The sequence below is a fragment of the Solea solea genome, chromosome 1, assembly GCF_958295425.1.
Source record: "Solea solea chromosome 1, fSolSol10.1, whole genome shotgun sequence".
Classification (NCBI taxonomy): Eukaryota; Metazoa; Chordata; class Actinopteri; order Pleuronectiformes; family Soleidae; genus Solea; species Solea solea.
In genome coordinates this window covers 9,449,899-9,468,048 of record NC_081134.1, presented here as the reverse complement: position 1 = coordinate 9,468,048, position 18,150 = coordinate 9,449,899, and the positions used below count along the sequence as shown (strand labels likewise).

General features: G+C 39.1%; 1 protein-coding gene and 1 pseudogene across 1 annotated transcript; both read right to left on the bottom strand.

Annotated features, from left to right (window-relative positions):
• Window positions 1-252: 252 nt before the first annotated feature.
• Window positions 253-14,766, bottom strand: LOC131471089 (uncharacterized; annotated as a pseudogene).
• LOC131458319 (retinol-binding protein 1-like) lies at window positions 3,805-7,193 on the bottom strand. The gene is made up of 4 exons (XM_058627375.1): window positions 7,059-7,193; window positions 6,467-6,645; window positions 5,506-5,607; window positions 3,805-4,476 (listed from the first exon to the last, which is right to left on the bottom strand). Exons 1-4 carry the CDS (start codon window positions 7,129-7,131, stop codon window positions 4,426-4,428), a joined length of 405 nt encoding a protein of 134 aa, XP_058483358.1. The 5' UTR covers window positions 7,132-7,193; the 3' UTR covers window positions 3,805-4,425.
• Window positions 14,767-18,150: the final 3,384 nt, after the last annotated feature.

Below are 18,150 nucleotides of genomic sequence, written 5' to 3'. Positions count from 1 at the left end.
AGTCAGCAATGTGCGTGAAACCTATATGAAGGTTATCATTCTTCTCAGAGTGAGGTAAGTTTGGTGTATTGTACATGATTTAGAATGTAATAAGTTAACAAGACTCCCAAGCAACCTCTGCGTGTAAGGATCCACTGTCACTTAAGTCTTTTCTTTGTCTGAAGTAGTAACAGGTTTGCTCTAATACAATATGCAGAACCAATTTTACTCACTTTACTCATGAGTATAAAAAACATTAGTTAAAAACAAACACCTTGTTTACTGAGTTTATTTTATTCTTTTCTCTTGAACACCTGATGACAAACCACATCTTCACATGTCAGCTCCTGTCAGGAGGGAAGAAAATAAAAATGTTAGTAACTTATATAAACTTAGATAAATGCCAACATGCAGAATAATCCATTTCTGCTGTGCAATGCTGCCACTAATCCAACACATTTCTCTTATTTTGCAGACCAGCCCATGTGCGAGCCTAGGCTCAAATCTTCCTCAAATCAAATTACTATGACTGTTCCTTTAAACCCACCAGGTGGAGTTTATCGTCTTCGATCCAGTGTTTCCAGCCTCGATTGGCTTTCTCTCCTCTCTGGGTGCACACCAGCATGTCCTTATCCCAGGTGACCAGACTCTACAAGACAACACACAACTCTGTATCAAAAGAATCTTCATAGTTTCCCTCGGCACCATCCACCCATCTCTTTAACATTCTATTAAAAGTATTCCCTAAATTGTGGAGTCTAAAAAATCAATAGTAACCTAATAGACACAATTAGTGAAAAACAACAACGTATCTTATCTTCTTGGCAATAATAGAGGTACAAATCAAAATCTGTGGTCACCTGATCAATCATTGTCAGCACATTTAGATAACACAGCCGTCCCATTCGCAAAGGAAAATGTAAAGATTATATAAACTGTGACTGACTCCCGTCAGTGAAACGGACCCACCTTGATGTTTCTGTTATCTAGTCCCTTGGTGTATTCGTCAAGCACCACCCCAACCGTGAAGGCGAGCTCATAGTTCCTGAAGGTGCTCAGGGTTTTGAAGTCAAAGTTGTCTCCATCTTGGGTAACCACTTTGGTCTGAGACAGGGAGATGGCGATTTTTCTTGTAGCAAAATCAATATCTGTGGCCATAATAGAAAAACTTGGATATATAATAAATTCAGAAAAGTCATAAGTTAAGATGAGCAAATAATGTCATTTCAGGGGATTATAATTTCTCTCCAGAAAATGTTGCTATTATTTACTGTATAATAACAATAATAATAATAATGCTGACTATTACCATATGCATTAACAGTTGGACTCAATGCAAATCTTTTACAAAAACAGTTTTGCATTAACTCGGAAGAGCAGGACAAAAACAAGCACATAAAGAGCATGAAATTGGATGACTTCTTCCACTTTTGCAGCTTGCTCCATCTCGTCACATCATTCTGTGATCGCCTGTGGCTTTCACACCTAACAAAGAGGTCACAGACCAAAATTGAACTGGGAACAATCAAGCGTTTCTTACTTAATGCCTTCAAATATTCCTCAAATTTCTCACTGGTTTCCAGAATCCATTTCCCACTGAAGTCTGCAGGCATGGTGGCAGCTGGTGACACGGGTGTGTGTGTGTAGACTTTAGACAGTGTGGCGATGTAAGAAGGTGCAGGGTGTCCTGCCTTTATATCAGTCAAGGGAGTCAAGGGGCATGAGGCCAGAGAACTATTGATGAGTATGTAGATAGCTTGAAGGGGATTGGCGCAGACCCGCCAACTTTACACGGTCACTGGGGGTGGTTACTACAGTAAGGTCATGTGTTTGGAGGCCTTATATGCACTCACCCACCATACTTTCTCTCATATGTGCTGAACATACTGTACACTGACACAGACAACATCTGCCAGTGGTTATCGCTCTTTATTTGATCTTTTCTTTCTGAGGCAAACTCAAAAACCAAACTAGTGTTCCTGAACTTTGAGCATAAAGGTTAATAAAGTTCAGTCTTGCAGTTAAAAAGACCACAAATTTGTTTATTTCAGGGTAGCCCCGAGGCACATTTTACGACGGAGTATTAGGACCAAACTGAAGAGAGAAGAAATTTTAATCATCCAAGAATAAAGTTGTAATATTAATAAAGACATAATATTATGAGAAAAAAGTCATAATTTTACGAGAATAAAGTCGTAATTTTTACGAGAATAAAGTTTCTTTATTGTCATTATCAAAAGTATTACTATTAAATAGCAGCAGCACACAGATGTAACCAGCGTTATCCCTGTAGTCGACCACTACTGTACCGGCCATTTCCTTCTTCCAAACAAACTCAGTTTCTTGCACAATCTTTTCAAAGTTCTGATGCTAAAGATAATGCGGTGCTGATGTGAGAATTTGTGAAGCCAAATTCAAAATGTAACTTCACAAAATGCTCCGTGTTCCTCATCTTGATGCAGGTCGCAGCGGATCATCTGAGCTTTTGCTTGCATAATAATTACGGCTTCATTCTGGAAAGATCACAAATTTATTCTTGTAATATTATGACTTTATTCTCGAAACATTTGTAATATTTGAGCATACACAGAGTAAATTTCATTATCATATAATGAGAATTTAGTTTTGCCACAAAGCGTCACATGCTCATACAAGTTAAACATAATCTAAAAACATCTCAAGAGTTAGATCCACTCTTTCTCCCTAAAAGTCCATAAACATGAAATGATTTGTAATTCTTGAATGACATAAGCCCATTTTTCATACTGTATCACTACTTCAGATGTATCCATTAAATGCAGCCACCACACGGGATCATATATCATGCACACGCACAAAACATTAACAAGAAAAATGTTGCTGCTCCAAACATTAGTATCTCCACACAAATCTCAGCTCGGAGTGACTGATAAATACAGTATTGTAATTGAAGTCTGGAACTTATAAAATACTGTGTCACCACCATGAACCACAGATGTTGCTAAATCAACTTGGACTGAAACTGCTCGAACTACTGAGCACAGGATTGCTCCTACCGTACATAGGAATGCTTTATTGAGAATAAATGTAAATTTAGATTTGACTCTGGCATCAGAATGTGCTTGGCCCCCTCCCTGACAGCATAATTCTTTGAACCAGCCGAAGCAAGAGCAGGGCAAGATCAATATTCAGCCCCCTGGAGAACCATAAACAAACAGAGCCTGCAGGTAGAGGCTCGGGTGGTAGTGGGGTAGGAATGCACAAGAGGCAGCAGGAAGCAGAGTAGCAGGAAGCAGGAGAAGAAGAATGAGTTCGAGTTGGGCAGTTTATATGAAGTGCGTGGTTGGTAATGGCAATGCTCAAAGTGAGCTGACAGATGAGCTGAATGAGAGCACGGTGTTTGGTTGAACCTCATAGGGCTTAATTTCTTCACTTTTCAGTTATGCATGTCAAGGCCATTTCGATTCCTTATGCATTTCACGAGAGGCCTTTTCAGATTAATGGAGCTTCCAACATCAAACTTGAGTAAGTAAGAGCAGTTTATTTTCATGTTGTTTCTGGTTGTATTACAATCCATTCCCATTCACTGGGATCATATGTTGCCGTTCTCCATTTCTGCAAACCACAGATTCGGTGAATCTCCTTCTGGCTGAAAAAATGCTGTCACCACAACGGTTTCCCTGTGATGAAGGTATCGACACAGTGGGTAACATTTTATTCAGTGCTGAATGAAGAGACCAGGCTGTACGGATAGTAGACCTGTCACACAAAACTCTTTTTTAATGTGACTTTTCAAGAAAATAAAGGTCTCACACAAGGTTAAAAAAAAAAAAAAGACAAGTGACATGGTTGAGCACTGAATAATTTATTGATTGAGTCATTTTACAATCAATTACACCGTCCCAAAGGATTTAGGAGGGACATATGTACATGTATCACATCTGATATTCCTTCATTCACCAATGAGTTCACAGTCCTGAACCAAACTTAAGATCATAAATTATTCAGAGAACCAAAATGAATTAACCCTTTGCCTTATACTACTCCTCTCCTCTCTTCACTGGCTCCAACTGTGCCAGTCTTCCATGAATTAAATTTACCACAGGCCATACTATACGTGTGCTGTATTATCAGTTTGGCTCTCCCATCACAGCAGCTAAACATGCATATTGCATGAATCCAACACATCTAAACATGTAAAGAGCACCCACATTAAGATAAACATACAGGAATGCATTCTTTCTGATGCAACACTGACGTAGTTCCTGTAATACAAATAAATATTGGTGCTGTTGAGAAACGGCAACAGCTTCTCCAGAAAAATGGTAACCAGATCATATATCAAGTATGAAATGGGTCAGAAGGTGTGTCAGAGTCATGGGACGTGTCTGGTGTGTGTGTGTGTGTGTGTGAGTGCGTGAACCAGTGAAATCAGCTGAGCTGCAGCCTTGTTCTTCATGAACCACCTTAAGTCTTCTTGAACACCTGCTTGCAAACAACTCCTGCAGCTCTCAGCTCCTGTGGAGGAAACAACAGAGCACGGTAAGATTTTGGATTTCATCATAAAAGAGAAAGAAACAACAGTAACTATGGCCTGGGATGGGTTCATGATATCATATATACTCTATTCCGGTCACTGTTCAGGAAAACAGTGACAGTTTTCTTCAGTCCCGTTATTTGTCCAAATTGCAATTTATTTTCTGCCACCAGAGGCCACTGTTGCCTTGCTTTCAGACTCCTCCAACTCTTGGGAACCATTACACTAATAAGTAATTTCATGGTAGCTGATTAAAAACATCTGTTGGCGCCACTTAAACCAAATAATTTGGCTGATTATTTTTTTCCTAGCTTTGATAGCAGTAATCATACAGAGGTAAATCTGATAATGCTGAGCTAATGAAAATGATAATGTGCTAGTCATTACTTTGAATTCTTTTCAGATGCAAATGTTTTCATTATACAGGCCACATTGGGACCACACTATGAATAATTTCACAGAGGAGTTGTTTGGGGGGAAAAATGTGACTCAAGTCTCTCTAACTGAAATTAGTTTTTGCAAAGTCAAGATAATAACATGGCAGAAGTTGATGCTGATGCCTGCTGATCGCTGGAGGTCACCAGTCATGAAGAAGTGGAACTTTTTTTTAATTCTAAAATGACTTGACATATTACTGCTCTCCTCTCTTCATTTGACTGCGAGGAGACATTTGCAAAATGTTGTTTATTGTTTCGTCTGAACTCAGCACAGTCTTTTTCTTCAAGGAAATGTGATTTACTTTACAAATTAATTGTAAGAATGGAAATAGAATTAACCATGTGCTTGTACCTTTTGAACAGCTTCATTTTCTGCATTCATGCGCTTCACATATTCTAATTCTACTAGTGCTTGAGGCGGTGGGCTAATTCGAAACGCTGAAATCACACATTTAAAAAATATGCACCAAACACATTGCTGAGAGGCATTTGGGATTAGAATTTAAGTGTCCAAACTGCAAACATCTAATTCATGTGAGGAAATTATGTTTTTTTTTTTGTTTTCTTTTTTACCAAATGAAGCTCATCTCCTTCCACCCAGTGGGTCCAGCCTCTTCCTTCAATCTCTCCCTTCTGCACACACAACAGCTTGTCTCCTTCCCAAGTGATTGTGGTCTGTATTGGGATCACAGGTCAGGCAGAAACATAATAGCATTAAAAATGAGAATGTAGATGTAGATATTTAGTCAAACACATACAATATCCCGAGAGAGAGGCCCAGTTCTCCTCCTCCACGTGACCTTCCCTTTTTGCCACTCACCAAAACAGCTTACAGCTAGTCTATAATAAGCCTAATCAGCATAAAAAAGGTTTATCTTGGGGGGGCCACAGGAAATCTTTAAGCCTGTTCAGTATTCAGTGACACAGCCCGATCAAATTCTTGACTTATTTCTCTGCCACTTTCACTTCTTTACCTGCAATATGTGCCATCAATCTGCCTTACAGCAAAACACTGACAGGAGCCTGGAAAGTTTTAAAGAGTTTTAAATGCAGAAGGAGGACCCAGGCTCACCAAATGAGGCCCTTTCTGCATGGAGTTTGTATGTTCTCCCTGTGTGTGTGTGGGTTTTCTCTGGCTGCTTTACGTCCCACAGTCCAAAAACATAAATGGACGCTCTAAATTGCCCATAGGTGTCAATGTGAGAGTGAATGGTTGTGTGTTGGGCCTGTGATGGACTGGTGACCTGTCCAGAGTGTACCCTGCCTTTTGCCCTGTGTCAACGGGGATTGGCTCCAGCGACCTTTATTTAATAAACACAGGAGGAACATTTTGTTTGGCCTCCACATGCTCATTAAATTCTAGAGCAGTGCCACTGAGGAAAGTCCATTTAAATGCGCTACACTTGCAGCGGTGCCACCTGACTTAAACATCTGCATAACTATAACTACTGGTTTAGCAGGTTTGCCAAAAGCATCGAGCACCTTCATTAAAATGTATTAAGTCTGTCCAGAATACACTGGTCAGGAAATTTACCACGCATTTCCTGTCGTCCACTCCAGACAGATCCTCCTCAAACTCCTTGCCCACATAGAAGTCCATGTTGTAGTTTTTGAAGGTGCTGAGGGTCTTGATGATTATGTGGTCCCCGTCGTGGCTGATGTCCTTGTCAGGCTTCAACAAGGTTGCAATTTTCCTGATGGCAATGTTCACATCTGTGGCCGGTCCATGGGCAAGGAAAAATAAAAAAAAAGACAGGAAGGGTGCGGTGAGAAGCAGGGAGATTTAGAGCAGTTATTCAACTTCAGAATATTGTGATTGTTTGGTGGTAAAGCAAAGGTAAAAGTAATACAACTGCCTGGAATTCCTGCTTATGATGAATACAAGCAAATGGAAGATATTATATATTTCTATCTCTTTTATTTTGGTACTGAGAGATAAGACAAAATGTTAATTGCTATAATCTCACTCTATCAGAGGACAAATCTTATTATTTATATGAATATTATGGAATAAATGATACAGTTGCAGATTGACTTTTAAACCTGAACAAATGTTCTACTACCATCAATAGGTCACCTACCGCATATTGCTATACAATACTATAAACAAATATTTTTAAACTCACCAAGAGCCTTGAGGTACTCCTCAAAGTTGTCATTAGAAATCATTTTCCAGTATCCGTTCAGATCAACAGGCATGTTGGCTGTGTTCTCGCAGGTTTTGCTTGCTCTTGGTCACTGAGGAGGTCTGCCGTGGACGGCTATGTGAAATGGAATGCAGAACCGGCTGTCAAAAGCCTCAATTTAAACCAAATTCACTTTAATCCGATTACCTGTTCCTCGCACCTCCCACCACACAACAGCATGTAACACCACAATCCCCAGTGCACTTCCCTTGTATGCACTGTGCGCTGGGACCATTAGCGTAATACACATACAGTACATACAATACACTTGTGTGCTCTATATTTGAGAGTGCTTACTCTGCTTGCCTTGGATTACGTTGAATACATTTACTTTATTAATTGACACAGGCGCACTAGTGTCTAATTCCACGTGTGGCAGATTTGGCTTGGTTCTGTGTTGTGTAAGATGGCGGCTGTTATGAACACGTTACGATTACTGGGCCATCAATAATCAATCTACTGGGTACACATCACACAAGGATCAATTAAAACATTGATCAGCCCTTGCTTCTTCTGAATGGGGTTTGGATAATAAGCGGAGCACAAAAGTAGAGTCATCTGAGCTTAAAATGATCCAGCTACAATAATTAAATGCAGCACAAAAGGCCTGACACATCTTTTGTCTCGCTTAAATAACTCAATTAATTTGATAATCTCTCTTTTGGGCCAGCAGCACCCAACCCACTGTCTAAATCCTTAGGCTCAGCTACACTGTACACATACACACATTCTTACAGCTATCCTTTTTAGGACTCTGCATTGACTTCAATTCACTTCCAAAACAAAGAATCATATGATGCCCTTAAGTTGTTTAGTTTGTCCATGACAGTCATGTTAGTCCAACACGATGGCCTCTGCAGCAAAGACCTGCTCCTGATGTAAGTACTGTATAATGGGCTCATTCTGCATTAATGAAAACAACAATTTATACATTGTACACTCCAAAAGGGAAAACGGTGGGGTACATCCTTGACAGGTTACCAGTCCATCACAGGGCGAACACACAGAGAGAAAAACAACAATTCACTCTCACACTCAAACTCTGCATGTTTTTGGACTGTGGGAGAAAAACGGAGAAAACACACACACGGGGAGAACATGTAAACTCAAACATGCAGAAAGGCCCTTGTTCAGGTAAAAACCCAGGTCTTTTTAACTGCAAGGCAACAGTGATAGTCACTACCCATCCATGTAACCCCCAAATGAAAATTATTTCACATAAATCTTTTAACCTTTTTAAACCCAGGAAATACATTAAAAAAAAAAGACACCCAATAAGACAAGAAATACTTCATATACAGGATTTTAGAACTAATTGCATTGCTGTGAAATGGTGTGTATGAACTAAAAAGACAACACAGCTTTGTGAAGATGCAAAGTGATGCCTTGAAAAAGATTTAGGCCAAATGTGTTTGTGCAGGCTGTGCAAACTTCTTCCACTCTGGAGCCGAGTGGAAGCAAACAAGGCAAAGCTGTGATCTGTGAGTGAATCCACTCTCTGAGGTCTACCGTGTTAAGAACTGACGTCTGACAATCAGTCATCCAGACTGGCCTCAGTGCTGTGCCCTTATTTTACCTCTCGCTGTCCTCAGTGTAAAGGTTGTACAATCTCAGGGTCTTGGATCAGGTATTCCAAACTGAGGCCTCGCCTCAGAGCCTGCCGCACTTCTGTGGCACTCGTCTCATTCTTCAACCATTCCCTAACCAGGAAAATGTTTTGCTGGTGGTGGGAGAGTGTGTCCGACTCATGTACGGTCCGTTTGGGCTGCCGCTCACCTTGGCTGACAGAGACGAGGCCGAAATGCCCCACCACCTCTTCCACATGCTCATCCCGCCATAAGCCGGGGATCAGAAATGTGTCGAGGAAATCGGCTCCACGCAGGAGCGAGGAGGAGAGAGGAGAGACAGATCATGATGCTGAAGTGAGGAGAACTTGACATGTAACATGTAGTAGCTACAGCTGAATATGACTAGATTTATTCTGAATTTAAACGACCAGCGTGTAAAATTTGCCTTTAAATAAAAACTGTTGGATTCTTGTAGACATAGAATAAGCAATTTTCTACGTGCTACGGGCCTTACTTTATGTGCCACCATCTTATGTTGTCATATTTCTGCTGCAGCACGAAAGGACACACTGGCCAGAGTGTGCATTAGGCATGAATCTTTCTAAGCAAATGAAGAACGACATTCTTTCTGGTATGCAAAGGCCACCGTAGTTTCCTGATGTGCTAGAGAAAAGGAGGTGTGAGAGGAGGAGTCCATCATTTGTTAAAATCTGCAGTCTCATCATTAGATAACACTGGACTTCTTAAAATGATCCATCATTGTAATTATACTCTAAGATGACTGATGATGTGTCAACGGATATTCAATCATTGGTCATATAAAAGATGTTTCCATTTCATGACTGTTGTCTGATTTCAAATATCCATTTTAAAATCATTGATAGCTCAGTCCCTGTTTTTATTCAAAGCAGTAATGGTGAAAAATAAAAACAATCCTAAAGTTGTGCTCATTTGACAATATCAATGTAAGGAAAACTGGCTGATCCACAGTTAATTAAAAAAAGGAATTTAATATACATTAAAGTGTGAGTGTTTCCTCATAGAGAGCTCATATGAAGAGAAACATTTAAAAACATTACAAAAAACTGAGTCTGGACCAAATAAAAAGTAGAGCAAAGAGACTAAAACTTACCACAAATTACATATCTTAGATATTCATGGTGCTGGAGGCTGAAGTTAATCATAACAACACAAATTACCCTTTCTCAATAAAAACCCAAAGCAAACTCTGTGAACTGGTGTTGCATAAATAGAGCTGATGTGACGAAAATATCAAACCAACTTAACAGACTTTTTAAAAAGATTATTTTTCTCTTTTTTCCCCCTCTTTCTCTCTCTCTCTCTTTGCAGAAATGCCAGTCATTGCAAATAAAATAAATATTTGATCGTCTGTCGCTCTGATGAGGTCTCAGGACTATTCCTGTCCATGCTTCTATTTTTCATGAAATTTGTTATATTGAAGCAGGAATGAGTAAAAAAACAAACAAAAAACAGCAGGGCCTAACCAGACACCTCTGTAAATGATGTTAGATAAATCAAAGATAATCCACGAAAATGGTGTTGAATACTGATTGGATAGTTTATATAACTAGAAGACGCACACATGCGTGCAAGACCAGCGTCTTAGAAAGTTTCTTTTTTTTTTTTTCTAATACTCTTTAACCACTTATAGTCAGAAACACATTACACAGGCACATTATATGTAGATTAACTCTTACTCTGTTCCTGTAAACCCTTAGAACACAGAGCATTTCGGCTGCTTTTTTCCAGTACTATGTTAAAATGTACAGTATATACAGAGGCTATAAGAATGTGCAATATAGAGTGACTTATATCCTTTTTTTCAGCACAACCTCGGTAATCTGATTTAAAAAACTATATAAACCAGGGCTCTCAAACTCAAAGGACATGGTGATATAATCTTAACATTAAAAATATTCATGATAATATTTCCCAGAGTTTCAGAATAAAAGTGTTTGTTTTGATATGGAACGATATATATAGTTCACAATAAAAACACATTTGATGTGCAAAATGAGTCTGTAAATAATATAAAAAAAAACATACAGTAATAACACATAACTTGATTTAAAGGGGTGGGCCGAATGAAATGTAATAGGGGGCCGTGAGTTTGAGACCCCTGATATAAACACATCTGAGCAAAAAGTACTCACAATGTTTAAAATCACATTGAATTTGTGAAATTAGGAAAAACGTCACAGTTCAAAGTTCATTTGGCTCATTTTTATGAACAAAAATAAAAGAAAACCAAGTCTGTTTTTGTGACGTCTGTACAATTATTGCTACTTTATATCACTACTAAACATGAGATACAAAACGAATGATAACAACAACACAAGAAGATGAAAAAAACAAATTTTTTAAATATTTGAACATTTAAATATTTGAACACACATCCTCACAGGATGTTCATATAAGGAGTTATGTATTATCCCCACGGCAATTTATCATGGGTGCACTTAAGGGTTAAAGGCTCACATTAAAGTGATACTCAGTATGTTCTGCCCAAGCACTGGTCTCAGACAGTCTATAGCTGTTAATTGTAAAAATATGTTTTACAGTAAGTATCCACAGTGCATACACTTTTTATATACAATATTTATCAATCACTTCACTCGTAGAAAATTGTGGAAAGCTGTTTTATCTGACTGACCCCAGCTCACCAATAACAAGGAGTTCTTACTTGAGATGGGCTCAGTGTTGCTGCTGGAGTTGGTATGCATTCCTGTGCTCTGCTCATATTCCTTTAAAATACGTCCATAATGGTGCCGGCCCTGTAGACAATGATATATGAGAGAATTAGGGACAATAATACCTGGTACAGTGTATCACCAGTTTTATGTGCACTTGTGTATTATTTCATTTTCTCAGTATGTTTATTCTTAACTGGCCTGTTTTTGGGGTTTTTTTTTATCGCCATGCCATTAAACTGAAGTGAAATACAAAGAAAGAGTCATTGAGGAGCCTTATGAAAACCTTCACTGTTTTCAAGTAAAGCTTCTTAAAGAGGCGCTCCCTCTTATGCAGCTTTGTGTGTGTGTGTGTGTGTGTGTGTTCAGGAATGAGATGACGTGTGGCATAGCCTGACAACAGGCCACTTCATGCCTTGATCTGCAGCAGTGTTACACAAACACAGCTTAGAGAGCGGGGGGGGGGGGGTGAACAAAGAGGGATATGTTTATTAAGCATAGGGAGCTTTTAAATGTGCAAAGAGTATGTGTACATGTTAATGTAGTGTGAGGTATAAATTGCTGATTACTTTCTTTAGGGTCAGCTACACAAACGGTGCATGTTTCTGCACAGTAAAACTCTTGAAACATAAAGTGGGACAACCTCCAGATTTTTTTCCATTCAGATCGTCTCATTATGAATGCAGCACCTGCGTCTGCTTCTCTTTATCTATATACATGGGCCAGGCAGCTTTTTTCATAACTACATGGCTCCCACTTGTGCCATCATTTTAACAACTATCACCTCTGAGTTCACCCCGGGAAAAACCCAGATCTGCCACAGGTCCAGTCGAGTCTGACAGTCCTCAAGAGACGATGATGATTTAGGCTCGGAGAAAATGGCAACACTCTGTGACATATACAGCTGAATGAAGGGTGGTAGATGAGCCACAGAGGATTTGGCATCCCTATGTGTTCTGCTGGAGCTACAGTAAAAGTAGGACAAGGAAAGAAAAAGGGACAAAACTTGTATCTTATGTCCCATGAAGGAAAGAGAAGGATGTGAAAGGAGAGAAAATGAGCCAAAGGAAATATAGAGCAGCAGCAAGTCAGCCCTTCACCCTGTTGTGATCTGTCCTCTAGTGCGACAAACATCTTTCATGATGTGACATGCTTTGGAAGAAAAAGGTTCAGCTAGGCTTGATAGGAAAATTATATGTGTAAAAACAGCCCATACAGATAAAAATCTGAAGGAATAATTGAAAAAATGGGGAATCAGTGTATACTAGAGACACAGCACTTTGACTTAAAGTCTTTTGGTGCAAAATAATGGCTTTTTTCCTGTAATTTGCACTGAATATACTTTGTGTGAGTGGCTAACCAATCTGAATTTTAAATTGAAATGAATGCAGTAATCCTAAACAACTTCAAAAGATGTTCATTGACGGAAAAATGACACTGAGCTCTTTTACTGCAATGCCTTGAGTTTGTATTCAACACAAGGTAACATTAAAAGCACTCTGTCTAATTTTAATTTGTCTTGTGCTTTGTTCCACTTGTTTGATACCAAAACGATGAAAGCTAGTTTGGACCTGGGGGTCTTCAAAACGTATAAAACGCTGTGAGCGTGTCTGATGGCAAAATCTATCATGCTAAAAAGTTAGGGAGGAGGAGAGGTGAGGTACTGATTATTTCATCTTTGTAATACAAGATTAAATAATCACAGAGGTGCTTGACAACAACAGCGGACAGTAAAGGGGAGGCAAAGGCTGCCACAACCCAAGAAACTGTTCTAGAATGTTCTCATACTTTCACCCTGGCAACCCTCTTTTCCCACTGAAGCAAAGAAGCAATAGAAGAGCAATAAACTTGTTTTATACCTCATAGTGACCACTGTCTCCGTCCAGTCTGGCTGCTGGCTCTCACATTCATTAACTGTGACCCAGTTGGAGCTCTGCAGTGCCAGCTTTGCCATAACAATCCGGTGCTTAGCCGGTACCAGGCCTTGCTTTTCCATAACTGTCCCTCACAGGTGACACAATGCCACCTACCACCTGGTACTTGCCTGAAGGGAGAGATCATTACACAATTTTTCTGGGTCAAAAATGTTGACAAATAAGTAGAATTTAAATCAGCAGATAAAATAATAAACAAAAGTATTATTGTTTTGTCAGATCTAACTGTGACATTCACCCTATGGCAAATTAAAAAGTGATGGTTTATAGTGAATTGAAATGTATAATTAGTATTAAATACGTGTTGTTTGTTCATTGTCATTGTCAGTTAACTGCGTTTATCGGCTCTTTAAGTTTGTTTTAAAAAAATCAGCATGACTTCCACTCACCTACACAGCCCCAGTCACATTAACCACGTTATATGCTGTCATCCATTTTAAAAACAAATAAATACCACTGACTGCCCTGAGGCAGTATTTTTAGGCTCCAACATAACAACTAGTCTGTTACATTACATTCAAGGACAAAGGCTATGACTGATCTCTCCCTGCCCAGTGAAATGCTGCTCATACTCATAAAGCATCTTACTCTAGGAGCTGACTTAGGACCAGCACAACTCTAAGGTATAACAATGATATTGTTATGAACATGTGACCAGGCCAGTACGCTCATTCATCACTGCTTTGAGACACAAATAGTCCTGGGTTTACATAAAGAGACAGCCGCTAAATTGGACCTTGTGACAAAACATGTGAGGACACAAACCCCAAGGTTATGCAGTTTTGAAATCAATATCAGTCAATAAAACAGAGTTTACTTTCATTTGATTCTTCTTTGTAACTGTTGTTACTTTAGCCACTAAGGGACAGATAAGGTTCATACAAGGAGAGGAACATATGATTATCACTGCATGTCATTTTCAAAGTCAATAAAACACAAGTTTACTTTTATTTGATGGTTCTTTGTTCTTTGTTTCACCAAAAAGAGAAATGTGGTGTGCTTAAAGCCTGTGTTTATTGATATTTTGGCCACACAATTCCAAAACAGGCTATTATTTGATATTAGGGAGACACAAACCAATGTTTAGCATTCAGTTTGAGTTCTTTCAGTATTGACTCTATTTATTGGTTACCAAAAAACCCCGTAGACAAAAACTATGTGGGTCCACAATCTTATACAGGGGTTGCTTTGACCTTGATGTTTCTCCATTATACTGTCAACCTATCAAAATAATAATGTACGCTTATTTATCATTTTTATATTTACATATAGTGCAAATCCTAATTTTACATAGTGTCTGGGATGACCGGATCTGACCTGTGCCGTGCATGTGGTCCGTGGCCAGCTCAAACAGCCTCATGTGCTGGTTAGTGATGGGATTAAAGCAGCCACAGGCTAACAAGACTAGTGCAATGTGGTGGTTAGCCTTTTCGGTTTATTCCCTCACATCATGGCCAAAAAACCTTGGAGGAAAGCAGAAGGAAATGTCAACAATGTTGTACGGGAACTGGACAATGGGACACGACGGTGAAAAGAACTAAGCAGTAGAAAGCCTCCTCTACAATGTTCTACAGGGACCTGGAACTCATTTTCATCATCCTGAACCATGTGGTAGCATTTTAAGGAGATTTGCCTTAGCTGCATTAACTTAACAACCAACTTTTCATTTGGTGGGAGTCTTTATCCCAAAGCCCCTCACAACGTATGTGTACAGTTCTTGTATAGGTGGCCACAGTGAGAGGTAAGCTCATTGCATTTCCATTCTCTCTCTAAAGTATCATCAAGGTATCAAATGTATAAATACTGAGAGGAGAAAATGGAGGAGCTTTAACAAATCAGACACTGGAAGTGAACCAGCTTTAGTGGTATTTTATTTGAATGTCCACATGTGTGTATGAACGGAGCCTGGAGGGAAACGTACACTCTGATAAAAAATACAGCCAACATTTAGTACAATATGCATTCCTTGTCTGGGGTAGTAAAAGGACCAAATAGCAGTTGTCGTATCTGTGACGAACCAGTGGGGGAGAGGGGGACACTACAGAGCTGATTATGTTAAGAAATATAAGCTTAGTCTTAGCATATACCTTAAACACTGTGCAAAACACTTAACGTAAGTACTGAACTAACCATTAAACCTTTCTGGAGACAGAGTGGTAATGCATAGCAAAGCATCATACTGTGTGTGTGTGTGTGTTGAAGTTTTAAAACACACATATGTAGTGATATAATTATTACAAGTTACAAACTACAACACAGTAGGCATTCTACAGGTTTTTGTGGTCACACATAGATATTTTTCTTGATTATTTATTTTGTTGATTATTTTCTCAATTTATCCATCAGTTTATTTGGTCTACAAAATGTCACAAAATGGAGAAAAAGGTGTTTATCTGTGTTTCCTGTGATGACACTGAATATTTAGTTTTGTCCACAAACGAAAGGCATTCAATTAAATGTCAACAGATCCAGAACAGTTGTTAAAACAGTGTTTATTTTGTGACAAATGTGACAAAACGTACTTCCTATAAGACACTGATTTATGAAAAGTCAGGTACTATGTGAGAAGCTCTCATTAAGACGGACAGTGGTCTTTACCAGGTCATGTTATATGGTTTAAGCTTTTAGAGGAAGACGTTATGAGTTAGTTAGTGTTTCTTAACTTCAGAACACAGTCGTGTGAAGCAGCCTGTACTCAGCCATGACATCGAGCAAGCGGCTAACGTCAGTTAGCCTACAAACGCAAAACAAACACACGTTCTAATGTATGAAGAAAGTTACTTTAAAGGGAGGAAATTAAATAAGGCACAGTCCGTTACAGTGTATGTAATGACAGCCTGATAAAAAAAACGGTTTACCTTCTCTTTACGTTCAATAAAAGTAAGTGTGTCACACTGTATCGGTTCCATGCGTCAACGGAGCTGCCGCTCCATGGTTCCATAGTGAAAACTCGACTGAAGTGCGATCCCTGGTGGTTACTCTATCCATGGTGCGCTATCCATGGTGCTGAAACACATACTATTTATTTGGACATGATTTGTACAGCAGAGTGATCAGCTTTCGTGCTTCAATTTATTAGGTACACCTGATCATATAACTAGCAAAATCACATGGCAGCAATTTAGGCATTACACAAGGTCAAGACAACATGCTGAAGGTCAAAGTGAGTGTCAGAATGGGGAAGTAAAGTCATTTAAAGTAACTCTGAATGTGGCATGGTTGTTTCCACTCACAACCATCTCTAGCGTTGACAGAATGGTCCAAAAATATCAAGTGAATGGCATTTCTCAAAAATGCTTTGTTGATGCCAGAAATAAAAGTAGAATATCCACACTGGGTGAAAAATAATGACAGAAAGGCAAAAATCCACAGATATGAAGAGGACCATGTCTCAAAGCCCAACATGTCAAAGCAGATGGGCTACAGTGGCAGAAAACCACAGATGCCACTTTATTAGGTGTCTCCTGTATCTAATACAATGACTGGTGTATATTAAAAAATGTTGCAGTAAGTTTCATTTGCATAGTCACAACAACATCTTTCTGGAAGAGAAGAAAACCAAAAGTTAGTTTAATATTATGCTGACCTTTACGGCAATGCAGCATCAAACACTTTTCTGCTCCCAGTAACCTTTTATTTCACTGCTGTTAACTGCTTGTCAGAGGGAAGGGAGAAGCTTTGTCGAACACTAATTGACTGTTTGTACTGCAGCTGGTAAAGGATTTCTGAACAACTCTACAGCAAATGGCTTTTCCAATTATTTGCCCAATGACAGCAGTTATGGTTACATGTTTGTACACGCTGGAGCTGCATTTATAAACAAGGTCATTGTAATGGTCAGTGTTGACCCTCACTGTGAATTGTGGATTACTGAATTTTCCTAATTTCAAATGTTAATAAACTGATTAATTTTGCATGATATTGTGTGTATCCTTTCTTGCCATATCATGACTTTTGTCACTAAATCGTCCTCTCATCATGTCCTTATTCATTAACTTGGTTGCTCAGCTTGTATCAGTTAAAACAAGAGTTTGTCTTACACAATAAGGAGTGAAGACACACTAGAGTCATCGCACACACACACACACACACACACACACACAAAACACCTTAACACCTCCTGGATGTGTTTTCCTGAGGATGGATTGGAGATGATGGTAGAAAGTTACATTCAGAGTTGACTCAGGTGTAGGTGGCACAGTGTGCATGTTCACACCTCTGTCTGACAACTACAGATTTTTACCTCTGTCAAATAAGTTATAAATTGGCTGTGTTTGATTGTGAGCAAAATTTTTAAACCCTTAGTGCTCACTCTTGGTTAATCGGCGTGGGGATAATACACAACTCCTGATATCGATATCCTGGGCGTGTGTGTTTATAGGTCACATCTTCAGGCTTTTTACAATGTGTTCATTCTTCTTCTTACATGTTGTTGAGTCAAGGTTATGATGATTAATTTTATCTTGCGTTTTTTTATAAATACTAAAATACTGAGTTTTAATAACCAACTACCAGTACTAGTAACAATATTAGTACCAGTATTAAAGAGTCACAAACCAAGTGCTTCACTAAAGGAAGAAGGAATAAGTGTGTTTTCACTGCTCTGCTGTGATGTAGCCACCACAACCCATGGAAACAGTCAACTGGGAGTACATGGTTGTGTGTTCCTGTAAATGAGGCCCAGCCTGTTTGTCTCCATATGCATGTGTGTATGTGCATGTGTGCGTGTGTATGTGCATGTGTGCGTGTGTGTGTGTGTGTGTGTGTGTGTGTCCATCTTTGTTATCCTCTTAAGTCACTTGAGGTCTGCCCCCCTCTA